We start from the raw sequence: 22,578 nt of genomic DNA, 5'->3' as shown, positions 1-22,578 counted from the left end.
AACTGACAATGAGACACTCACTTTTTATAATGTACGATGTATAATTGTATATGAGACTTCAAAAGTATAAAAAATATATAAAAACGTATTATCAGCATACACACATCTTGATCATATACAGTACCACAAGGATCTGTCTTAGGACCGAAAAACTACATCATGTACACAAAACCCGTTGGTTCAATCTGCAGAAGCCATGGACTGAATCATCACTTTTATGCCGATGACTCACAACTATACTTGTCGTTTAAGCCAAAAAATACACATGAAGCCCTATCTCGAATTGAAATCTGTCTCAACAACATAGTCTCTTGGATGCATCAGAACATGCTGAAGCTCAATACTGACAAAACTGAGGTCATTTTATTTCACATATCTGCGTGAAAGTAGGACCCTCTCAGATTAAACCATCAATTTTTGTTCAAACTTGGTCATGACACAGCATGTTAACTCTCTTTGTAGAGCTAGTTATGCACAACTTAGGCAAATAGGCCACATTAGGCAGTACATCACAGCTGATGCTACCAAGTCTCTTGTGAACTCTCTGGTTACATCGAAGGTAGACTACTGTAACTCGCTGCTGTATGGAATTTCCAAAGACACACTGCAAAATCTTCAATGTGTACAAAACACAGCGGCCCGCATCATAACCAAGACTCCACGACACGATCACATCACGCCGGTCTTGAAGGAGTTTTGAGTTCAAAATCTTGACACTTACATACAAAGCCATGCACAAGGAATCTCCCAAGTACATTGTCGATAAGCTGGACTTGTACAAGCAACCCTATGGCACGCGAACTGCACAATAAATCCAAAAACCTATGTTCTCACTCCATCGTATAAGTACTCGTGTTTGTAAAAACAACAGTAAGACAGTTACAAAAGAATATTGTATAAAATCGTTATAATCGATGGATTGTCAGAGTTGTTGGAGGAGGGGCTCTTAGTTTTATACAAATGTTTTCCATGAAACTTTATGAGTGAACATATGTATTTGTTAATTATTAGCAGAAAATCTGCATCTTAATATGTTGGCCTTTGCAATAAAGGTATATGTAGACACTAAATATGAAAATGGCGCGTCGTATAATGGCAGATTCAAATAGTTCTCATACGATTTTGCATTCCAACTACTGAAATCATATTACAAGGCTTTGCTGGATATTTTGGTAGCAATTTCATCCTTCAGTGATGAAAGAATTTCGTAAGAAACTGGAAATCCGGATTTGAATATTCCAATTAAGGTTAAGCATTTAGATCGATGTAAATCCGTTGCATTTTTGTTTGTGGGATTGGGGTGGGGGAAGTTGGATCGAGAATACCAAGTGCACGGCTGGAAGTTTGGAATTCGGGAACGAACGGACATTATTCATGAAGTTCATTCTTCCTTTTTTCGTTGCAGTCGGCTATACAATGATAACTGTGTTTTTTACTGTACATTAGCGCATATTATGCCCCAGCGATCTACGATATTTAGTCGAAAACGCGGTTAAAAACTTGAAAATTCGGCACCATGTTCCACAGGGATAAGAATTTTTACGTTGACTAGCTTTAAGACCGATTTAAATCCAAGGAGAATTAATCAGTGTGGGCTGCAGATATCTGACAGAGTTTGCTCATCTCTAGGGCCGGTTTTGTACATTTGTTTACATTTAAACTGCCTTTTGATATATTGATATAAGCAATACAGTGGTCCGCAGATGTAAACATTCACCCAAATTATTTCTATTATAGAATTTTGATGTAAATTTGATAACAAGGAAATTTCGCACTGTTAAAACCTAATTCTGTGTCAAAACGTAAACGTATTACACCCTTTAAACGTATCATTAAAAACATTCTAATATGCTTGTCTCTTTTAAAACACACTTACGCTAGAATGACGTCACGTTAACGTGTGGTGACATCAAAGCTCTTGTTGCGACCAAGAAAGAGACGCGACGTCATAAGTTTGAGCTCAGTCATTTTTGGCTATATTTTCTATTAAAGAAGTTTCATTATCGCTATTTATGATACAATATATATGTATTATGAAATATACTTTCTGAAACTAGAAAGCAAACTCTGTTTCCTTTTATAGCTTTTAGTTAATCCAAATAAGCTATTAGCGATTTTTGCGGGCCTAAAAGACCTAACACAAAGAAATTCTGCTGTAGAGATGTAACGGGAATTTCATGCATCTACGATAAAACAGACAGATGAAAAACAAAAACATGTCTGACTGTACCTGTACGCTTTTCCTGTTTCAATAAAAGGACTGTTTGTTTTTCTATGTTTTGTATAGGAGAGCATTTTCTCGAAATCATTCATTTATTTCAAGAATTTCATGAAATATATCTTCGTTTTATCATTACTGGATTAAATATCATTATATCCACAAATATAAACAGAAACTGAATTTAAATTAATGGAAGTTTACGAAATAAATAGCCTCAGATCATAAGTTTTTGATTAACAGACGTTCTGGCGCTGTTGTAATTAATTTATGTATTACATACATAATGTATGTATGTATGTATGTATGTGTTCTTTATGTTTTTGTAAAGCACTTTTGAACGTACATATTTTGTAAGAAAAGAGTGCTATATAAGTGTGGTATAATAATAATAATAATAATAATATACACAATTGCTGTAACGACAACAACAATAGCAACAAAACATCACCATCACTAATAATATATATATATATATATATATATATATATATATATATATATATATATATATATATATATATATATATATATATATATATATATATATTTGTTGTTCGGTTTCGTTCAGCAAAATACTGTTAGCTATATGGGAAACTGTATTTTGCAAAACAGAATGGAAGAATTAATTTTCAAATTTAATGCTGTAAAGACACCAACAATCAGATCCCTCATCGGCATCTTTAAGAAATTCAATTGGCAGGTACCTGAAGCTTATTAACTGACAATGAGACCCCTCACTTTTAATAATGTACAATGTTTAATTGTATATGAGACTTCAAAAGTATAAACAATATATAACAAGAGGGCCAAGATGGCCCTAGGCCGCTCACCTGAGTAACACACAATAACAGTGTAAAAATGTTTTACCTAGTGATTTCATGGAGACAAATATTCTGACCAATTTTCATTAACATTCGACAAAAAACGTGGCCTCTTGAGTATAAACAAGCTTAGTCTTTGATTTGACCTGGGACCTAGTTTTTGACCCTACATGACCCAGATAAAAATTCATCCGATATTTTATGCAGAAAAACATTCTGACCAAGTTTCATGCACATCAAATGAACAAGAGTGTTAACAAGCTTTTCCTTTGATTTGACCGGGTGACCTAGTTTTTGACCCCGTATGACCCAATTTCGAACTTGCTAGGGGGCGTGGGCAGTGTTGCATTTTCCATAACTGCTCATGAACAGACTCAATCAAACCTCGTCTGCAATTTTCACCTGTTTACCTTGTTCTTGTTGCTTTTCAGATTTTATTTACTTCACAACAGTGGGTGTTAAGTGCTGTGTTTTTAAAAATACTTAGAATAATATCAAACGTAAAAAAACTTAATACTTTAAACAAAATTTTACTCGTCTTTGAAGTACTTCATCCTGGGCTTCCTCGGCACATATAAGTAATACTAGTATATGTGCCCAGGATGAGGAATGAGGTAAATATAAAAATCTCTAATATAAGAGATACACTAAAAATGAATACAAAAATATGTCTTACCGACACATGATACCACAGAAAAATGTTTTTACTTTTTACACAGGACTAATAATAAAAAAGTTAGAAAAATACCTAAAATATTGAAAATCTAAAAATAGAATTTCTAAAAATAGACAAATTCTTGGAATTTAAGGGGAAGTAACTCAGTACAAAAGTTAAAAAAGGTAACTTCCCTTTGGCTCTAAGCCAATCAGAATGATATATAGTGAAAATGCATCAAAATTAGCCTTAAATTCTATGTAAAAGGGGGCATAATTAATGAAAAATTGGTGTCAGAGTTATGCATCTTGTGTCACATGATGTTGGTGATGAGGTGGAACATCAATTTTAAGTTTGAATCAATTCCATTCAGTAATAACTGAGATATATTGAAAATACATCAAAATTTACCTTAAATTCTAAGTAAAAGGGGGCATAATTCATGAAAAGTTGGTGTCAGAGTTAAGCACCTTGTGTAACAAGATGGGGGTGATAAGGTGGAACGTCTGTTTTAAGTTTGAATCATATCTATTTAGTAATAACTGAGATATAGTGAAAATGCATCAAAATTAACCTTAAATTATAATTAAAAGGGGGCATAATTCATTTCATGAATTGGTGTCAGAGTTATGCACCTTGTGTCACATGATGTGGGTGATGAGGTGGAACATCTATTTTAAGTTTGAATCAATTCCATTCAGTAATAACTGAGATATTGTGAAAATACATCAAAATTTACCTTAAATTCTAAGTAAAAGGGGGCATAATTCATGAAAAGTTGGTGTCAGAGTTAAGCACCTTGTGTCACAAGATGGGGGTGATAAGGTGGAACGTCTGTTTTAAGTTTGAATCATATCCATTTAGTAATAACTGAGATATAGTGAAAATGCATCAAAATTAACCTTAAATTCTAATTAAAAGGGGGCATAATTCATTTCATGAACTGGTGTCAGAGTTATGCACCTTGTGTCACATGATGTGGGTGATAAGGTGATACATCTTTTTTAAATATGAATCAAATCCATTTAGTAGTAACTGAGATAATAGATTTCGCGACGCGACGGGGCGGGACAAAACTGACTCCCCGCCCTCCCCCCCCCCCCAAACATGTTTGGTGGGGGTATAATAATAATAGATATATTGTTCCGTTCCGTTCCGCTAAATACAGTTAGCTATATTGGTAACTAAATATATCAATTTTTACAATTATAACATAGTTTTCAAGAACGTTGTCGCATGAAATTATTCAGAAGTCATACATGATCTGCCTTTCTTATTTTCTCTTAAGCCGCCATATTTATGACGTTATAACTTTTTCCAGTAGCGTGACCGAAAAGAGCTACGACTTACTACCATATCTATAATTTTGACCACTTTTCTTTGACTTAATTAATACCTAGGTGATTATTGCCGGTGAAACCTGAAATCAGTTTTTTCACCGTAGACTATCATTTTTACCATATGGTATCTCGGGGCAATTGCCAATAGATACAAGATAAAGATCAAGTAACATTTTATTGTGTAATTTCATATGTAAGACATGCAATTGGAAACTATTCTACTTTCACTCTGTATATATTAATATGAACAGGTATTTTCCGAGTGTCTCTCACTGTCCAATACTATACAAAATTTTTATACAATAATTAGTTTGAATATATTTCATTTCATTGGATCAAGTAACATAGCCATTGTGCAATATACATGTACATTTATGAAATGCTGAATCAGAAAACAAGCAAGTGAATGCGTATATTAATTCCTTTCCATGATGGAGTTGGCCTAATTATCATTGCACTTATTCGACCTAAAAGTAAATGTAAATAAGTTAGAGTAGTTTTGCAAACATTTCGATCATTACGTAAAAGTTATCATGATAACTTAATCATTGTTAATCAAGTGTCTAATAGTATAGAAAGCCTATTAGGGCCATTTGGACTTCAGATGAAAAACAATTAGAACTTAGGATTTATGTCTTAGAACTTAGGCATTAGAGCTTAGATCTTAGAAATGTTAAAAAAGCGCTAATTGAGCGGTCAACCCAATGTGCGAAAGAGAAAAGACAACATAGAAGATAAATTTAAAATGACTGGATTTAAGTTCTCCAATTCTGTATGTACAGTTAACCTATGATTACTTGAGCACCTCCGCTTACCCGAAGCAGTCTTCCAGTCACCAAGACATTTCTCACACAAAAACTCGAACATTCGGAAAATTTTGAGTTATTGGATGTTTACTGTAGTTTAGTTCAGGTATGTACAAGTGTAGTTCATAAAATTTGACAAAATGACCGTTTTCGGGTCGAATACAGGTGTATTTCATTCATATTTGGTACAAAAATATGTCATACATATATAAGACTCTAACACAGAGACCAAGTTCAGTTTAGGTTTCACTCTATCAATTTTTAACTGAGTGATGGCAAATTTTCTATTACAGATTTTTTATACTAATAAAGTCACAATCCACCATTTTTTATATGAGTTATGGTACTTTGGAGTAGTTTTCTATGAGTATCTCTTGAACGGAATGTTGGTTCTTCTCAATATATTTTTCTACGAAACTAGACCAAAAATTAGCAAATAATATACCATTTTAACTCATCACTGGACACCTTTTTGCAACTACTATACCTGTAACTTGCGTAGCTATCAACCAACCGGGTACTTTAATAATTTACTAATGAATAAGTTTGCCAGTGTGATAATCAAATTCAATGGTTGTAAACAACCACACGTGATAACCAGATTCAATCTAGTTCGTCTTTTAAACCACATTGCACACTGACACCCTCTAAAACAGCTGCAGAATTGCAGAATATCATTTGTACTACAAGAAAATTTACAAATACACTTGCCAGCGCAAATTTCTAATTTTTGTTTTAAAAAGTCATAAACATTTTACTTGCATTTTTCCCACTTAAAGCACTGTTGAGCTGTGTATGTCACAGAGCGAATATGTAACACGTGTGTGATATATTCGACCGTAAAATCGACATTTGTCTAATGTGACGTATTCGTCTGGTCATTTTTGACAGTTTACACCGAAACTTATATGTCACATACGTTGTGAAATAAAATTGCATGAAAGTACAAATTATACTTTTGTTAAGCCCTCTACAGACGGTAGGTTTTTGTTGTACAGCACTAATTATCTCAAAGATGTACAATTTTGAAACTGTACATTTTTCACATACAGACAGTATTCCATTCCCATATAAATCACAGAGATTTACCTAGTAAACATAGTGCATCAGGCACCGAAAAGAATGTAACTATTAATAATAAAAAATAATGTTCACCTTTTTATGTCCCATGAACACTGGCGCCAGATCAGAAAGAAATGCCTCTGTACATGTTATACCCTACCCCTAGGTATTCTATAAGAACCATGGTCGTGAACGGGAAAATATACTAACCCATTTCAATCGCGTATTTCATATCTAAAACACGCAGTTCAGTAAATGTGTACTATTGATATTAAACAAGTGGTAATTTATCTTCTGTTGTGTACCGGTCACATTTCTTCAATAGTTCTTATCTTAGAAAAAGAACGTGTAGTTTACAGTCTTTTCACAGGTACACAAAAAACTTGCTTGAACTTCCCTGGTGAAGTTCCGTTCTAGATTATAGACACACTCTGATTGGCTGATGTGAAAATGTATGTCAGTCGTCATTTTACTACACGTGTACGCTAAAATGTTTATATGAAGCATGAATGTGCAAAATGAATTAAATAAACAGAATAGATGTATAACTATGTATGATTTCAAATTCAAAACCATATACAAGATGAATTTCATTCATCATTTCGAGTCATATCGTAAAACTGTGAATATATTGCATTCTGTTTTTGTTTGTTTACATTTCGCTTAACATGTGCACACTGTCGTGACCTCTAGACCGGATGTTCATTAGGGAAGTTCACGCAAGTTTTTTCTGTAACGTTGACTAAAGCATAAAATATACGGAGCATCTCTGCAATATGGAATATTGAGACAAGGTGACTGGTGCACGATTGAAGATAAATTATCGCTTGTTTAATATCAGTAGTACACATTTACTGACCTGCGTGTTTTAGGTATGAAATACGCGATTGAAATGGGTTAGTATATTTTCCCGTTCATGACCATGGTTCTTATAGAATACCTAGGGGTAGGGTGTAACACGTACGGAGGCATTTTCTTTCTGATCTGGTGCCAGTGCCCATGAATTTGATTACGCATGACACAAATGAGCCACGCCATGAGAAAACCAACATAGTGGCTTTGCGACCAGCATGGATGCAGACCAGCCTGTGCATCTGCGCAGTCTGGTCAGGATCAATGATGTTTGCTGTCAAAGTCTATTGCAATTAGAGAAACCGTTGGCGAACAGCATGGACCAGACTGCGCGGATGCTGGTCGGAAACGCACTATGTTGGTTTTCTCATGGCGCGGCTCAAATAATTTAACTTTTCAGTGTCATCTTTTTTCCATTATGCATTAGAAGCCATTTTATATTCAGATTTGTGTTTATTTTTTGGGCAGTTGTTTCTGGAATTTCATTCACTTGCCTCTTATCAACTAATTATTTACCAATTTGTTGCTTGTCAACGTGGGTGGTACGTAAGGCAAGACTTACGAAATAGAACATGTCCTAATCTGTAAGTCAAGACTTAAGATTTACGAAATCAAGGAATAGCATCATACACACGATAATATTTGGCTGTACATCTTGAATTTAATTGGTGTTGTACAACAAAAACCTACCGTCTGTAGAGGGCTTTAAACTCATTCCAGGAAAGGAGTTGGACCCCGCCCCCCACGATCGCTTTGCGTTAAATGTATTGTTATGGTTACACGTGTGACTGGGACTTTTATTGATAATCCCGTCATGTGGTGGTGGTTGTGGTAGTAGTAGTAGTGGTGGTGGTAGTAGTAGTGGTGGTCGTCGTCGTAGTATTGGTAGTGGTAGTAGTGGTGGTGGTGGTGGTAGTGGTAGTAGTGGAAGTGGTAGTAGTGGTGGTGGTGGTAGTGGTAGTAGTGGAAGTGATGGTGGTGTGGTAGTGGTAGTAGTGATGTTGGTAGTGGTAGTAGTGTAAGTGGTAGTAGTGGTAGTGGTGGTAGTGGTAGTAGTGATGTTGGTAGTGGTAGTAGTGTAAGTGGTAGTAGTGGTAGTGGTGGTAGTGGTAGTAGTGTAAGTGGTAGTAGTGGTAGTGGTAGTAGTGATGTTGGTAGTGGTAGTAGTGGTGGTGGTGGTAGTGGTAGTAGTGTAAGTGGTAGTAGTGGTAGTGGTGGTAGTGGTAGTAGTGGAAGTGATGGTGGTGTGGTAGTGGTAATGTTGGTAGTGGTAGTATGGTTGTGTTTGTGGTGTTGGTAGTGGTGGTGGTAGTGGTAGTAGTGATGGTGGTGGTGGTGGTGGTGATGGTAGTGGTAGTGGTTTGGGTGGTGGTAGTGGTGGTGGTGGTAGTGGTAGTAGTTGTAGTGGTAGTAGTGGTAGTGGTGGTTGTGGTAGTGGTAATAGTGGTGGTGGTGGTAGTAGTAGTGGTTGTGGTGGTAGTAGTGGTGGTGGTAGTGGCAGTGGTGTAGGTAGTGGTAGCAGTGGTGGTAGTGGTGATGGTGGTAGAAGTAGTAGTGGTGGTGGTAGTGGTAGTAGTAGAAGTAGTGGTTGTGGTAATGGTAGTAGTGCTGGTGGTAGAGGTATTAGTAGTAGTAGTGCTGGTGGTAGTGGTAGTAAAGGTAAAAAGGTTAAAGGTAAAAGGTAAATTTTATTTACCTCCCTTTGTGAAACAATGAACATAAGCTCTGTAGAGCCTTTTAGCGACCCTATTTTAAGAACAGTTAAAAGCAATTATACCTTACCCCCAGCAATTTGCTGGTACCCATTTACAGGTGGTTGTGTTGGTAGTAGTGGTGTTGGTGGTAGTGGCAGTGGTGGTGATATTGGTGATATTAGTAGTAGTAGTACTAAATGTACTGTTTTGTCGTTTCTTTTTCTTTTGGCCACGTGATAGAAAAAAGAAGAAAAAAAAGCTTTCACATGGCCAACTTTTTGATAAATATCATAATTCGTAATCCGTCCCCGGTTTTTAAGCATGTATAAGTTAACCTGTTGGGCATTCATTTGAACAAGACGAGATATCAATGGAAAATTTTATGTTTTAATAATATGGAAATGATAAATGAACCGTATTTTAAAGTTTTACTTCATTCAGCTACGAACGAGGGTCATTCAAAAAGTTGGTGCGTTGTGATCCCCGATTGCTTAATGTGCATAAGTTTGCCGACTAAACTCGTTCAACAACGAATGTTATCTATTCTTCTTGACTCCTACACAACTCCTACACGACGATCATCTCAATCATTACACGATCACAATCCGAAATGAATGGTCATTTTCCGGTGAGGAGGGTCGGGAAGTAATCGAGTGCAATCGGATGGCGTTCGAATTAATCTGGACAGCAGATCGCATCGATCGGGTGGCGATTTCGTACAGCAATCGAGGATCGTTTTTCTTCACGAACCCTTGCCAACCGACCGCTACACGACGTTTTACACATTATAAATATCGGATAAAAAGTCCAAGCATTGCCGATCAAAGCAAACCTATAATGATCATTCCAACCTATGGTCAATCGAGCTCGACCGACCATTTCCCTGTCAATGTTAACTTGAACGCCACCAGACGGCCGAACGAACGCAGTCGATAACTTTCCTAGCCTCCCGACGGTATTTGATCAAACATTTATACAAATTGAAGACTGATCATCCCGACCACACTCCCGAGCGGGATAGTCCAGTTCCCGAACAATGGTTTGGGAACGATCGGGTCGATTTGGTCGGCCGTGCGAATCTAGCATTATCAGAATCTATGTGACATAACTGAGATATGTCTATAAAATTTGATCGTTTTGAAAAAATAAGTTTTTTTTCCAAACTGATGAAAATGTGATGTATTCGTTGAAAATTTCGTTTTTCTTTGCCCATTTCTGGATGTGAGATATTCGTTTTGGTGTGCCTTTGAAAACCTTAGTCCAACGTATACATTACATTTTTGTATCATATACGTTTCATGCGCGTGCTACCTTCGATCATATATATCAGACGTGTGATATATTCGGTCGAATTTTCCACCCGTGTTACATATTCGCTCTGTGACATATACGGCTCAACAAAGCACTACGGATCATAGTTATAGGTCAGATGTTTACTGCCCTCGTACTTTGTCATTCAAAGATTTTTTTAATGATGAAAATAAGCAGTAATAATACTAATAATATCGTCATTTATGTTTTCAGACATTAGCCATGAGGTCTAACTACGCATTGATGTTTGGAGTGCTGTTCGTTTGTATAACAATTGTAAATAGTGTAGTTATAATTACTTCGAATATCGCCGACAACATTAATGGAACACATGTTACAAGACTCGAATGTATTAGGACCTACTTCATGTGTGGCCTCCCATACAGTGATATATTAATTCTTCTATACGGTTTACATGGTATTAAACTTAGTTTGCGTCAGTTAAAGCGTATTTTAAAAGCAAATAATCTAGCGCGACGTGGAAGATATTGTAAATATCACATTCATGCAACAATTGAGAGAAACGGTCAGTGTATGGGCTACCGATCTTTGTGGTTAGTGAAGAATTATCGACTGGTGGTATCTCGAGATTATGTCTTGAGGCCTTTGAGAGAAATCGATTCAGACGGAATCAGAATACGAAAAGCTCACCGACTGACAAGACGAAAATACGTGTCCAAAGGCCCGAACTTTGTATGTCATGTAGATGAATACGATAATCTTAAGCCGTACGGGTTTTGCATACATGGGGCAATTGATGGTCACAATCGACGAATTTTATGGCAGTAATAATTCGCCCTCTGTAGTATTTTTAAGAAACATTAAAGGAACTAGGCATTGCTCCAAGGTTACTTCGTTGATGCAAAATTAGCATTGCTACAACCATTTTTCGGATATACGGTACTGACAGTGTTTCTGGTTTGAAAAGCTTTATGTACGGGATCAGCGCATAGGATCTTGGTGGGGATTATTGCGTAGACAAGGCGTGCACTGGCGAATGTTCTGGATATATCAAACAGATTGCATATTGAATGCTTGAGATATTGCTTCATGGGTTTAATCCAAGCAGAACTCGGTATGATTGCACAACAATGGAATGTCCATGAAATCCGAGCTCAGAAACATTCTTCTGGAAGACCAGATGTTATGTGTTTTGTACTTGAAATCTATGGTTGTTACAACTTTGGTCATAAAGTTGACCTGGAAGATATCGAGATATGCATGGAGTCGCATGGCGAAGAAAAGCAGCTATATTCAGACGAATCATAAGAACAAGTTCAGTTGTCATAATATCTTTATTATTTATGCCATTCTAATACTGACGTAATGTTTTTATGCGTCGCATTCAAGAACTATTACAAAGAGGTTAACATACAGCTGAAGTGTACTTTCTGGCCAAAATGGCACCACAGTGAAATAATGGCTCGATGACTGTTTTAGCCCTCAAGCTATTATGAAACTAGGTGTGCCATTACGGCCAAAAGGAATGTATAAAATATATTCAGCACTTTTATTGTTTATCACCTATTGTATGACATGTGCATTTTAAAATTAATCTACATTTTGAAACATAGAGGCATTTTAATCAAAGGGGTCCGACACGTGTGGGTCACCTTAATATGGCATAATAAATAGTCCTAAGGCACTGGGGGCAAAAACATTGGTCATTAGATATATAACTGTGACCAGGGAAATTGCTCTCTATGGGCCCTTCAACTACCTCACTCAACAAAACCCCCAAAATTTTTAACACGCTTCGTTGCATCCATTGTTTCTCTCTGTGAATTACAGGGCTATGCATTGCCACTCACGAAAACACACAACTTTAATCCATGCTATAGTGTCTGTATGCCTCATAGAGGTAATTCGACGCCGCCAGAAGGCGGTGTCGAGTATATGGGATACACTTTTATTTTGGACCCTGTAAAGATGGTAATGAATAGTTTCGGAATGATATACTGAACACAGTGAATAGTTTGTAAAAGGACCCACGATATTGCACAATAGATTTTATTGAATAAACAAAAAGAAATGACAAAAAAAAAACCCATAAGAAATGTATGTAATGCAACTTATTTAAGAAATAATATACCTCATCCAGTGATTTGTCGTTGAATAAATCATTGTTTGGAGCTCAGATGCGAAGGAATTATATCACGAGGGCGCAGCCCGAGTGATATAATAATACGCATCTGAATGACAAACAATGATTTATTCAAGAGCAAATCACTAAATGAGATATATTATTTCGATTCTAACACGTTACCAAGGATTTTTTTTAAGTACATCCTTGACGACATTCACTAAAAATTTGCCCGTTTTCAATCGGTTTATTTTCGGCTGTGACTAAAGGCATACAGACACTAAATAGAAAAATGGCGCGAAAAAAAAATGGTAGTCGCATAATGGCGGACACAAATAGTCCTTAGTTTTTTTGCTCTGTAGAGCTATTTTCCTTATTTTCTTTGCATTTTTTTTTGCTAAAACCACATGACAGATCTATGCTTGACATGTAGGTAGCATTTTCATAATGAAATAACAACATGACAAATTTTTTCATGGAAACTTAGATCATACACCACCAGTATAATTTGGGGTCTCATTTTTTAGCTGATTTTGCAGTTTGTGTGTTTGACTGAAATTATTTTTCTTGCATCAAACATGACCCCCACTTTTCTTTTGATTTTTAGTTAGCACTGACAATATTCTTGAAGAAAATGTAAGTTACAGAAATTTAAAATGGGTCCTGATGTGTGCTGCGGTCATCGGAAATAGGTCAGTTTTATATAGAATAAAGAACAACAACTATTTTGTGTGTTATAACCTAAATACAGAGTTGGTGCGCCCGTGATATATTACAGACTCCGGTATATACCGGATTAACTAAATTAGAACAAAAATACCTTAAATGTATATATTTTGTAACCATGGTGATTCTAACCCTAACCTTTAGTCAGTATATTATGCACATTATACACTAAATGCGTGCGGACATGCAAAAAAATGAGTATTTTTGCCGTGCGTTCCATTTAATAATAATTCCGCGCATGCGCAAAACGGCTGCACCAACTCTGCAATGAGAAACATTCTTTCTGGCTTTTCCAGCGCGCCGCTATGCCGTTTGACGCCATGACGTAATAATTGTGACGTCAGAACAGTGATTTGTTGTATAATAATTCACTGTTTTCTGCCTTCTTTGTTTAATAGGAAAATGAATCGGATCGTGTTAGAATATGTGATATAAAACAATGTTATCTGTCTTTTCTCTCTATTTGTAGAGCAGAAAATATTTTTTTTTATTTATAATTTCGTCAAAATGTTGATCCGATTTATTGATAAGGGATGTTACTCTGTAAGTCACCTTTTCTATTTCTGACCTTAGCATGATCTACTTACCTATCTAATTTTCTATAAATAGAAACACCGCAGATATACCATACTGCAACGCGTGAGGTCTATTGTTGGGGACAAGGGAGCGTTCATGTATTTTACAATAAGTAAACTTCGAAGAGAATATTAAAAAATAAAAGTACGGAAAATTACACTTTGCCTGCATAAAATTCCTTGAAAAAAATGTATTAACAAAATAAATAAAGGAATCAATAAGCATACATATATGTTGAAATGAACGTAGGAAGTGCCGCTGTTAACTTATTTTTAATCTTTTGTCTTATTTTCTTTGTTGATAGGTACAGTGATGTAATTTCAGAATGCGCACATTTTTACAAATTTCTTTTGCAGTTGTATATTTATATAATTGTTATGGTTACCTTAACTTTGAAGCATAGAGTTTCCCATTTGTGACCACATGTACAACTGGTCAGAATATTTCTAAATGTTTTATAAACTTGATTCTAACCAGGGTCTTTCAAAAATGAATTCATTTTGGGTGACCCTGTTCTAACCTTTGACTTTTTTTTGCTTATGTGTCAAATACTTATTGTTTACAGATATTCACTGTCAACTAAGGTGTGCAATAAAGGGCCATCATTTAGCTGAATTTGTCAGTGACAGGTTAATACTTCTTTAAAATATGGTTAGATCGAAATATCAAAAGCCATGGGACCATAACTAATCAAAGCATCAGTGACTTTCAAATAGATTTCCTTGTTGAATTTATATTTTCATTAATTTTATATGACTAGTCAGTTGCTCTGGTTGTATTATATCTTGTATAGAGATGGAGTGCGGACGAAAGCACTTCAAAGGTACACTGTGTGGCACCGCGGCTTTGTTATCCTCTGATAAGTACCTGCCAATCAGTAGCAATTATAGGAATAAGGTCAGTAATTCGGTCGAAAATGTGCTTCCGTGGTGTAGTCGAAAGAAGTCCATAATAAATAGATCCTAATTTTCCCATTTTTGCGCAAATTCGTGTAGAACGAGTGCTTTAATCACCATTTTTCACTACTAGAATAAATTCAGCACGAAATGAGACGGTTTTCATGTTCATACACCCCACATGGCAAGTTTTGCGGATCGAAACCGGAAGTAGGTGTTTATTGCGCGGACGAGAGCAAATATGCGCCATTTTTAGGGTAGCAGACCACAACTGACTGGCATTTCACTAGGAACTACATAACCCGCTATTTTCTTTTCATTTTTTCGTTAATTTGTGATAGAACTTTCATGAAAAATAGGTGTAGGAAAAAGTGATGTTCTCTAAAGATACGTAAAGACGACCTGAAGTTGTCGCTTTTTATATGAAACAAAGAAGGATTTGAATTACTGACCTTTAACCTATAAGAGCTGAAATAAGACTTTCTCGAAACACATCGCAATTAGTCTTAATAGTCATAGATCGGTTGTATATGATGTAAAAGGGTGTTTCCAATGCAAAATAATAGTGAAATTTGAAAATTTTTGAATTTTGACCATATATTTTGAGTAGATGCGCCTATTCAGCAGCGATTTCTGGGATTAAAAAGCCAATATTTTGTCTCCGGAATGTCAGAAAATGCACAAAATGCATCCTTCTGGGTCTTATTCATGACGGAATGAATGATATTTCAGAATCGAAGTGAAAAATAATGCAAGCGAGTAAAACTTTTACCAAAATATACAATAAAAGGACCATAGGGCCAAAATTTAGCCCAGTAAATTGGTAGGGGTGGCTTCTATTAAATGTCTATATTTCTCTAAAATCTCGAAATTTCACAATGAAACTTGGCAATACGTTTGGCATTACATCTTTCTTGAGAATAGAGATGAAAATTGTGTGATATTTGATAAGAAACATTTCTTAGACGTTAATCACATATCATGTTGCTCCTTACGGAGTTTATCGAGTGAGACCCGATAAACGGCCGGAATAGTCCGATGCTGGGATCGGGATGTTCCGATATTTTCCGTTTAGTAACTACCTGATACTTCAAATACACATTCCGACGTCGTTTTGTAAAATTTAATGCTGACACGTTGGCAATTAACGTTGACGAAATACACGCATTTTACATGTCTGACACTTTGGCAAATAACGTTGACGAAATACACGCATTTTACATGTCTTCCACGGTCATGCAATTATAAACTGGTATGTTGGAAAGACTTTATTATAAGTGTTACTTATGGCAAATAATGACTAGGAAAATGAAGATTTTTGAAGGGATTTTCTTTTCCGATGAATTAATTCAAGAAACAGGGACGTGGAGCGATTCTGACAATGACTGGCCATATTGTCCAAGTGAACAGCCAAACGATAAAAAAATTATTAATTGCGAACATGTAAAATGCGAATGGTGGCTCTATTCGTGTGCCAATTTGACAGCTGAAGCTATATCTGAGGGTCCCCGGATATGTCCAGGATGTAAAGACAAGAAAAGTATGAAAACGAAATTTCACTTTATTATAAAATTTTAATGAGGTTCTGACATACAAATCCATTTTTAGCAGAAAGTTTATTACGTATATACAGTACAGAGTGTATATATGATTGAACATTATATCATCTCTTGTCTTGTCGATATGCTTGTACATTAGGTGAATGAGTGAAATACAAGGCACATATTTTCAAAAAAAAAAAAAACAACAACAAAAAAAAAAAACCAAAAAAAAAACCAACAACATGTGCATCTTTACAGGCACTGACCTCCAGATCGTGCGACAAAAATAGAGAAGAAAAAAAGTTCCAATTTAACAGTGAGATTTCACACCAGCTTCAAATCTGCGAAATAAATTAAATAATCAAATAAATAAATAGATAAATCAATACACGAAGAAGGGGACTGGTAACTGAATAACTACTTAAGTAAATAAAATTTAATATAGTTATATTTATGAACGACTTATATAAACTTGTAATCAAGACTAATTACGTAAAATATGCAGTCTAAAACATGGTCAATATTTAAAATGCTCACAATTGCTCACGTTTTTAATACCCAGTAAATGAAAATTTGATACCTTGACTTTAATTCAACATGTCTAAAGCTTTTAGGAAATTTAAAAGAATTTAGTTTAAAACGACTACATAGAGAACTGTAAGTACTAACTTTACTGAGTCACAGCTGTCTGAAGAGTTACAATATCACAGAAACGCATGCTTTAATTAGTCGTACACCGATGAATCCCCCGCAGTGCGCATTGTTTGTGTATTAATTAGTTTCAATATATGACACGCGCGCATATGTCACCCACAACTTCCGTTTTGTTGAAATGTTGATGCATCTGCTGATTTTAATACGATACAACCGCGGTGCCACACACTGTGTTCAAACGATTATGTTAATTAAATGTGAAATAGTGATAATTAGGCGTCTGTGGTGATATCTCTTGTAGGATTCTGAAAGGAGCTCAGCAAGGAACAACATGTGGTATAATAAATAATTAGCACCAATTATCTCGTCCGCACTCCATCTCTATATTACCTCCATGATCCCATCCAGCTCTTGCGCATAAAAAAAAACAAAACAAAAACACTACAGTGCTTTAGGGTATAGCGGATTTTAGGGTATAGAGGATAGGTTGATAAATTTTATATTTAAATTTGAATTATTGTATAAATTTTCATATCATTCTTTTACTGGCATGCAAACAGACATTCTGACATACATTTTAAATATTTGCTTGTTGTGTTATTTTTCATATGTCATCAAATGTAAAATAAAGCTATCCCCTATAGACTAAATCAGTGCATATGTAAAAAATGTCAGTGAATGAAAAGTATTTGATAGAAATTTAAAAAGGTGAATGTTTTTGAAAAGAGAATACATTATTATTCTGATTTATAGTAAAGAAGTCTTGGAAATTTTGTTAAGATGTGGATTTTAAACTAATAATGGAAAAAACGACCAAAGCTATCCTGTACACCCTAAATCAGCGCATATGTAAACAATGGCTTGGAGAGAAAAAACACATGAATTTCTATTAAAAGGTGAATGTTTTAAGAAGAATAGATGTTTTCTGTCTGATATACTGAAAAAAACTACTATTTTCATTTCTCTGAATTGGAATGCAGGAAAAATTAGTTAGCTATCCGCTATACCCTATAGCACTGTACCATACTCTCCCACCCAAGCTTCCAACGGATCCATTTGTTCGGTTAAATTTAGAACTACACACCCAACCAAGCACGCCGGTTTGTTTACAATTTTAGTTTTTGGGTGTGTGAAGCATAAGGATGATACGGGTATCCATTCCAAGCTACCAGAAAGTAGAAGGAAATGGTGACAGCTATACAGTTTAGTATTTTTTTTCTTATTCCATGGTAACTAATTTATGGTGGCATATTTCTGTATACAGTATATTGATTACCGGACCCCTAGCCACTTCCTTTCAAAGTTTACAAATTTATAATATTATCCGTAGCTACCTAGCACTAACAAACTTTGTACACTATTAAATACTGTATTACCAGTGTATAAGGTAACTGCAGGTAAAAAACAGGCAACTTTAGGCTAGGATGATGGTACTGTTATCCTAGCCATAGGCATTCGGCGCATTTGTTTGGTCAATAATGGTGATATATAGGATAAAAAACATTTATAGTAGTCCTAGTCCAAATAATAGGATGTTTCGGGACAGCGTGATAACTTCTGACTGTCGCTGTCTCCGTCATGTCCAAACATATTCTACTTATTTCTGTTAGGAAATCCCCAATGAAATCAGTTGGGAACGTTTTCTGGTACATGTACAAACGCCTCAGTCACAATCAAATGCATACTTTTTAGGTGCTCCATGTTATACACCCAAATTTAAAAGTGCATGTTTATATATTCTGTCTTCAGCACTTCAGGAGTTACATATCACTGGCCAGTTGCAGGTAAAACTACTATCAGGTACCTGATGTACATATAAAAGGAACACCATGCTGTCCAATAACAGAAAAAAGGCCAAAATTCAGCGTTATATTGTTTCACCTTAAAAAATGTGCTTTTTGTCTTTTCATTTTAATTAAAACCTGAACCAGCAAGACCTTTTTGTGCTGTTTGGTTTACAGGAAAATTCGTCTTCTTTCAGCTGCAAGTTATTTCAACTGTCTATGTCACCCACAACAGAAGATATGTACTGAAGACTGACATGACCATTTTGTTATATATTTTGCCTTTTTGCTCTTCCTCATATCAGATATGTGATTTCATTATGAAATAATTCTTTTTTTATTGTCTTATTTGTCTCTGTGTGAACTTCAGTCTACCTTCTTCTGAAAATAATAGCATTCTTTCAGGTGGAAGTTTCTTATCTCCTCAAATTTGACTCTGAACAGACAATGATAAATGCGCCAATTTTTTTGTCCTGTCCGTAGACACCTATTTTCTTTGTGAAGGATACAATATTAGAGTTTAATCACTGTTGGTATGAAAGCTGCTAGGATAGTGTCTAAGTTGATAAACATTAGACGGAATTAAACTGGGTTATATAGATATAAATAGTTGTTGAATTGCAAAATGTCTTGTCCGTAGACACATGTCTTGTCCGTAGACACTAAAGAAACGAAGGTTTTTTTGACAAATATCATTTATAAAATCATACTGGAGCTATTTATCAAGTTTCAATGATACACCACACTTAATGTTTATACAAAATATAGAATAAATATATTTCTAATGAAACTTACTTCTTCCAAATGCAAAATGTTACCCATTTATTCTTGTGTGTACAATCTGAATCTGAGAAGTACAATGGATATAGAATATGTTTTAATCTTATACATGACTTAAATAAATGTTAAAAGCTATCAAAAAAGGAATAATACATTTCTTTCTAACCCTCCCTTTGTTATGGCTAAAACAAGGCATGCAATGAGGGTGTCTACAGACAAGACATTATGCAAATACTATTCAATATATTTTCTGTTTTCAATAAAAACCAGCACTGGACCTTAGAAATATATCAAGAGTTCTTTGAAATAAATCAAGAGACTCTGAAATGCAAAAAAACCCAATCTTTTACAAGTTAGTAGTAAAACAGAAAGAATGAGAAGATAGAAGCAAAATCATTTGACATTTATTCATATTCTAGCCGAGTATGGATCTATTGTTAGACATGTTGTGGGCTATCCACTTTCAACTTAAGCATTTTGATATAATCCACTCAAGATGGCATATTTCTGTGCTCTTCAGGGCCAAGATATAATGGTGATTGGTTTTCAAGATTTCATTCTATTCATTTGCCTATCAACTTTTATTCTGTAACTGACTGAAATCACATAAAATTGAAGCAGTTTAAATCATCTTAAAAAAGAAATTACAAGCAATTTACTACGTATTACCGTAGTCTCCTTGCAGCTTTCTCTCCCTTTCAAAAATGAGAGCTATTTAGATTTGTTTGTTTTTGGGGTGTTTAATGCCCTTTTTCAACAGAATTTCAGTTATGTAACTTAACAATTTTTTATTGATTCTGTACTGTACAAACATGTTCTCTGCAAGTAACTGCCAACTTCCCCACATGCATCAGAGGCAAAGGTCTAGAATTTTGAAATCATAGTTTGATTTACGATTGGAGTTACTAACATTTGTTCCAGTATTTTTCCAAGAAAATAATATTAATATAGGTGATAACATGAAAAAAAAGAAGTAAATGTGATAAAAAGATAATTAAAAAATTTTGTCTCCAGTCATACTATCTTATATAATGGAAAAAGGTCAATATTAATCAAAAATATTACTGGCTAGAAAAAGAGAATGTATCTTGGGAATTTTAAGAAAAAAGCATAATATGTAAGTCATTAGCTGACTCAAAACTAAGTGATAAAAACTTATCACAGTGAACATTTAATTATTCTGTAAACAGGTTAAAATTCACAGGAATTTTATTTTGCAGGACTACTTAAAATATTAGTATGAGTTATGGATCTCACAGAATAAATGTCATATGAGTATTTTACAACATACAGCTATTTAAGCAGTCAGCAAGGGAGTTTGTTTCATTAGTTTTCCATTTAAGACACAGTTGTTATCTTTTTAAGATGTTGTTCTCAGCTATAAGTTTAACAAGTTCTTCCTACTTTTTTAATGTTTCTACTTTAATGAACATGTTTAGATGAACTCATAGAGTTCTTCGTGTTAAACTTTGTGTTTATACTTTTTTACCATTTCTTGATTGATATGGTTGATAACAGCATGTAAATAATTTGCCTCAACAAAGTCTATTCAGGTGGTTTCTTCCACCATCCAATTTCAGGAAGATTGTGGTTTATTTTGTTTAGTTGAGGTTAAAAGTTATTACAGATAAATAAACATAGTCTTAAATGGTGTACATAACAGGCTGCAAGGTCAGTTCTTAAGCCCATTAAATGCATGAGCATTGATCAGAAACATTATTACTCTATCTGTCTTTTAGACAGAAATTATGGTCAAATGTCTTGTCCGTAGACACCAAGCTGAAGGAGATTTTTAACAGCCTATTTCAGTGAGGATCCTTCCAAGTATCATTATTTTTAGTATATAGTGAAATATGAAAACAATTAGTCCTAATTTATGTAAGCAATAGCACAGAACTTGTCACATAATGACATTTTGATTTAGTCACAGTTGTTCAAATCCTTCAATTATTCGAAGACACATTCCGAAGACCGTCAGTTATACTTCTTTTCTTAAATTTGTTTGTTATTTACTTGTTCTTGATCATTGTAAACATAAAAAGTTCAACAGAACTAAAAGACTGTCTTCTAAAACCTATGTAGAAAGCACTTGGCGATGAGTCTTGTCCGTAGACTTTTTGGGTAAATTTCGCTTTCATTTTAAAAATTGTGATATCTCTGCCAAACATAGTCGTAATCACAAAAATGAGACCATTATTTAAAGAGAAATGACTGAATTTTTAGAAAATAACATATTTGAGTTGAATAAATGCATTTCAAAAGGTATGCAAAAACTGAAAGCAAGTAAAAACAAAAATTTCTAGAATTTTGAACTTCAAAAGAAGATAATAACTACAAATCTTTGTGTAATTTATTAGTTTTTTGGGTTTTCTACATTTATGTACCTTATCATGTGGTAACAATTTTGTTGGGTCTCAAAGAGTTGTTTGAATAAAACAGTCCTTTAAAAATGGTCATGTCTGTTTTTGTCGAACTATAGGACAGCGACAACTACCATTGTTTTTGTAGAACCAAGGTATATGGTAAATTAACATTTCAAAATAAAAGAGTTTTACAAACTTTTATTTTTGACCCCAAGTGAAACAAAACAATGCATTTGATTGTGACTGAGGCATAGAGTATTTGTAATGATTACATCTCTGATAAATTTATGTTGACTTTAAAGCATAAACTTGCCTCGCTGACACTTTATGAATGTATGTTTTTTGTCTTGTTTCTGCAATTTAGTGTTAGCGGCTTATTGAAACCGGTGTCAGAGTAGATATCTCGTCGCACC

The 22,578-nt window shown here is 34.8% G+C and overlaps 1 protein-coding gene across 3 annotated transcripts in view; it reads left to right on the top strand.

The window, feature by feature from the left end:
- The first annotated feature begins 18,287 nt into the window (after window positions 1–18,287).
- The window catches only part of LOC123566563 (sorting nexin-24-like), a 223,908-nt gene continuing 219,617 nt past the window's right edge, over window positions 18,288–22,578 (top strand). For all 3 annotated transcript variants that reach the window (XM_045360793.2, XM_045360791.2, XM_045360792.2), the window contains exon 1: window positions 18,288–18,440. In XM_045360793.2, the coding sequence (XP_045216728.1) occupies window positions 18,381–18,440 (60 nt within the window). In that variant the 5' untranslated portion in view covers window positions 18,288–18,380. The remainder of the gene's footprint in view (window positions 18,441–22,578) is intronic.

The sequence above is a fragment of the Mercenaria mercenaria genome, chromosome 8 (genome assembly GCF_021730395.1).
Source record: "Mercenaria mercenaria strain notata chromosome 8, MADL_Memer_1, whole genome shotgun sequence".
NCBI classification, from domain to species: domain Eukaryota; kingdom Metazoa; phylum Mollusca; class Bivalvia; order Venerida; family Veneridae; genus Mercenaria; species Mercenaria mercenaria.
The sequence above is the reverse complement of the archived record's forward strand: the minus strand, read 5'-3'. Positions and strand labels throughout refer to the sequence as shown.